A 3,874-nucleotide genomic window follows, 5' to 3' on the forward strand; every position below is an offset into this window, starting at 1 on the left:
TATTTTAATCAAAATGCCCCATTCTCTTTGCCAGTGTGAAGCAGCGATGTACTGTGTAGGGCAGAGACAAGAAATAGTACAGAAGCCTGCGGCAGCTTTTTACATTTGCAAGGTCAAGAAAGGTACCCAGGCTGGGCGCAGCGGCTCATGCCGGTAGTCCCAGCACTTTGGGAGGCCGAGGTGGGTGGATCACGAGGTCAGGAGTTCGAGACCAGCCTGGCCAACATGGTGAAACCCCACCTCTACTAAAGATACAAAAAATTAGCCGGGCATGGTGGCACGTGCCTGTAATACAAGCTACTTGGGAGGCTGAGGCAGGAGAATCGCGTGAACACGGGAGGTGGAGGTTGTGGTGAGCTGAGATTGCCATTGCACTCCAGCCTGGGTGACAGGGTAAGACTCCGTCTCAAAATGAATAAAATAAAAGTACCCAAAGGCTGGATTGGCTTAAATCTGTCAACCTCAGTGGCAGCACCCAGCACTATGATTGTGGGAACAAAGCCTCCCACAGTCAGCTGTGAGCAGATTCTGAGAGCCAAAGTACTGACATGTTGAGGCAAGTGGGGTTCAGGGAGAAAGTGAATGAGAGAAAGGGCCCGAACAGTGGTTTCCTATGTATCTATCTCCTCCATGGGCAGTGAGTATTTCTCCTGCATTGTCTCATCCAGGTTTTTCTTTTTTTTTTTTTTTTGAGACAGTCTTGATCTGTTGCTCAGATTGGAGTGCAGTGGCCGGATCTCGGCTTACTGCAACCGCTGCCTCCAGGGTTCAAGCAATTCTCGTGCCTCAGCCTCCCAAGTAGCTGGGATTACAGGTGTGCACCATCAAGCCAGGCTAATTTTTGTATTTTTAATAGAGAAGGGACTTCACCATGTTGGCCAGGCTTGTCTCTAACTCTTGGCCTCAAGTGATCCACCTGCCTCGGCCTCAAAAACTGCTGAGATTACAGGCATGAGCCACCGCACCTGGCCTCATCCAGGTTTTTCAACCATTTAATGAAATGCTATTATCCAATGAAATGCTATTATCCTGTTTCTTACTCACTTAGCTGAACCCGATCAGCAACTTTGATGAGTTTGTACCACGTGCCATGCGTGACCTCTTTTTAACTGACTCCATAGCCTTACGGGCTAGGTGTTACTACTCTTATTTTAGAGATCAATAAAGTGAAGCTTAAGAAAGATTAAGTAACCTCCTCAGGGCTACAGAGCTGGTAGGTGGTGGAGCTCAGATTCAACCCAGCCGACCTACCACCAGGATTCTGCATCTCAAGTGCTTTTCAGACATCTTAGGCACAAGGCAATCAGATGGCTGCTGTGATGAGTCATCTGAAGCTCACCTTACAATAATGTCACCTCCTTAACAGAAGGACCCTAAGGCAGCAGCCCTCAGATGCGGCAGGGAAGAGAGATCCCATTACTCACCTCCAGGGAGGCCTCTAGTAACCTGCCACTCACAAGGACTCCCTACCCATCACACGCATGTCCAGTGGAAGCTGTTTATTTATTCAGTAAACATTATTAAATGCTACTATGTGCCAGGTACTCTTCCAAGCGCATTTTTAAAAAAATTGTTGTTGTTTTATTTTTTTGGAGACGGAGTCTCATTCCATTGCCCAGGCTGCAGTGCAGTGGTGCGATCTCGGCTCACTGCAACCACTGCCTTCCGGGTTCAAGCAATTCTCCTGCCTCAGCCTCCTGAGTAGCTGGGACTACAGGCACACACCCCCATGCCTGGCTAATTTTTTGTATTTTTAGTAGAGATGGGGTTTCACCGTGTTGCCCAGGCTGGTCTCAAACTCCTGAGCTCAGGCAATCTGCCCATCTCAGCCTCCCAAACTGCTAGGATTACAGGAGTGAGCCACCGCGCCTGGCCAGCACATTGTTAATATTAATGCATTCATCCTCACACCAACTGTCTGTGGTATGAGGCACTATTGTTTTCTCATTTAAATAGGGAAAATGAGGCACGGAGGTCTGAAAGCTAGAAAGCAATGCGGCTTGAAATTAGGCAGCCTGACTCCAGGGTCTGTTCTTTTAAGGATGGCCAGATGGACTTCTAAACATCCTTAGGGAAAAACTCTCTACTCATTTTCAAATATATGTATTTCCCCTAGATGGTGGCCTGTAACAGGTCAAGAAATGGCTCTTTGTCCTGGGATGAAAAGCTTCGCAAGGGAATTATTCTCCATTCCAAGATGTTGGCTGAAATGAGGCTGGTTTTGGAAGGGGTGTCTTTGGAAAATCTCTCAAATTTGACTTAAAAACCTCCCTGTAATACTGATCATGGAACCTGGTGGACGCATCCCTTCAAGAACTACCATGCTACCCATTCTTCTCAAACTGATGTTTTAGCAGCACTTCAAATCCTTAAAGCTCTTGCCTATAATTATAGCTCCTCTATAATTCATTGATTCCATGTTTTTCACTGCCCCAAATGTGCCAAACGCTGTGCTAGGGCTGGGATCCAGCAGGGAAGATAGATAAGATTCCAGCTTCCATGGAGGGCTGCAGTGCAACAGGCAACTTCAGCCCCGTGTAATACAGGCTGTGAGGGGAGTACAGGGGGGTGGAAGCACTGGTAGTGGAAACGTGACATCTAACCTTGACAGGGCACAGCAGGAGTTCAGCAACGCCTACTGCATAGATGCCTTGGCGGCCAAGCTGGGATCTGAAGAAGGGTAGGAATTAGTGAAGTGAAGGGAGGGGCTGGGGGTGAACAAGTTCTGGGGAAAGAAAAGAGACCCAGAGTTGAGTGCGCAAAATGGGATTTTTCTGCTTAGAAGGATCATTCTGCAAAGTGGAGAACAGATTTCAGGGGGCAAAGCCTGGGACAGAAGGACGATGGGAGTCCTTTACTGAGGCCCAGGTGAGAGAGGATGGGAGGAATGGGTTTGGAAGGTTAACAAAAATGGATGGGAGAGGGTTAAGGAGAAGGAGGAATCAGGGATGGCTTTCAATTTTCCAGTTTAGGTTTATCTTCCACAGCGTGGGCAATTCTTTTTGTTTTCAACAAGATCACCCCGGGCGCGCAGACCTTCCCAGCCCGTGGGGCGAACGTGTGTGTACGGAATCAAGGTCTAAGGAACATCCATCCCAGCCATTGTTGCAAACGGGGAAGTCTAGAGCTCTTCAGGACAGGAGGAAGCTCTGGCCTCGTGTAGGCAAAGGTTTCGCTCGAGGCTCTACCGCCAGCGTCTCCGTTTCCGCGTCCCCCACAACCTTGCGAAAGGTAAACTCCAACGGTCGTTTCCGGATTTTACAGAGGAGCCCAGGAAGTCTGCGTGAACCCTGCCCCAGTCACTTACTCTGCCCAGTAGGTGAACATGAGGCCCAAGCCCCACGCTGTGATTCCAAGTTCGTTTGCTGGGCACGGTAAGTGAACCCTGGGAGTCCTGGACTCTGGTGAAGGCCACCATGCCCTACCTGGAGGTTGGTCAGGGTCTAACATCCTCTGGCATCCACTGGAAGGGTCTGCGTTAGGATTTTTTTCTCTCGTAAAAAAGTTCCTGTCTCCCCCTAGAGCCGGGCACACGCCTCCCCAGCCAGACCACTTGTCCCAGGCACAACGTTTTTTGACTCTTCGCCTCCCCCGTTCCGATCCCCCTTCCTCTCCGCCTTAGGTGGCAGGAAAATCCTTTACCTCCGACCAATCCCACCGACGCCGAGCCGCGCGCGCGCGCCAACTCGAGCTCCGTCTGTGCACGCCATTGGCCACCTCCACCTATGCGGGGTGACGGGCAGCTTCGCGGACCTATCGCCGAGGGAGGCGGAGGCCTCCAGCCCTCCCAAAGCTGCTTTGTTAGGGGCTCCCTGGTCGTCCCCCGGCCCGCCGCGCCTCCGCTGCCTGCGGGAGATCTCCCCGGTCCCCGCTG

General features: G+C 50.7%; 1 protein-coding gene across 1 annotated transcript in view; it reads right to left on the bottom strand.

Annotated features, from left to right (window-relative positions):
• Positions 1-2,756: 2,756 nt before the first annotated feature.
• LOC105545989 overlaps positions 2,757-3,874 on the bottom strand; it is a 1,838-nt gene continuing 720 nt past the window's right edge. The window contains exons 2-3 of the mRNA XM_011989063.1: positions 3,643-3,871; positions 2,757-3,221 (exon numbers count right to left, since the gene is read on the bottom strand). Of these exons, the coding sequence (XP_011844453.1) occupies positions 3,185-3,221; positions 3,643-3,871 (266 nt within the window). The 3' untranslated portion in view covers positions 2,757-3,184. The remainder of the gene's footprint in view (positions 3,222-3,642; positions 3,872-3,874) is intronic.

This window comes from Mandrillus leucophaeus, unplaced genomic scaffold, assembly GCF_000951045.1.
Source record: "Mandrillus leucophaeus isolate KB7577 unplaced genomic scaffold, Mleu.le_1.0 Scaffold345, whole genome shotgun sequence".
Taxonomy (NCBI): domain Eukaryota; kingdom Metazoa; phylum Chordata; class Mammalia; order Primates; family Cercopithecidae; genus Mandrillus; species Mandrillus leucophaeus.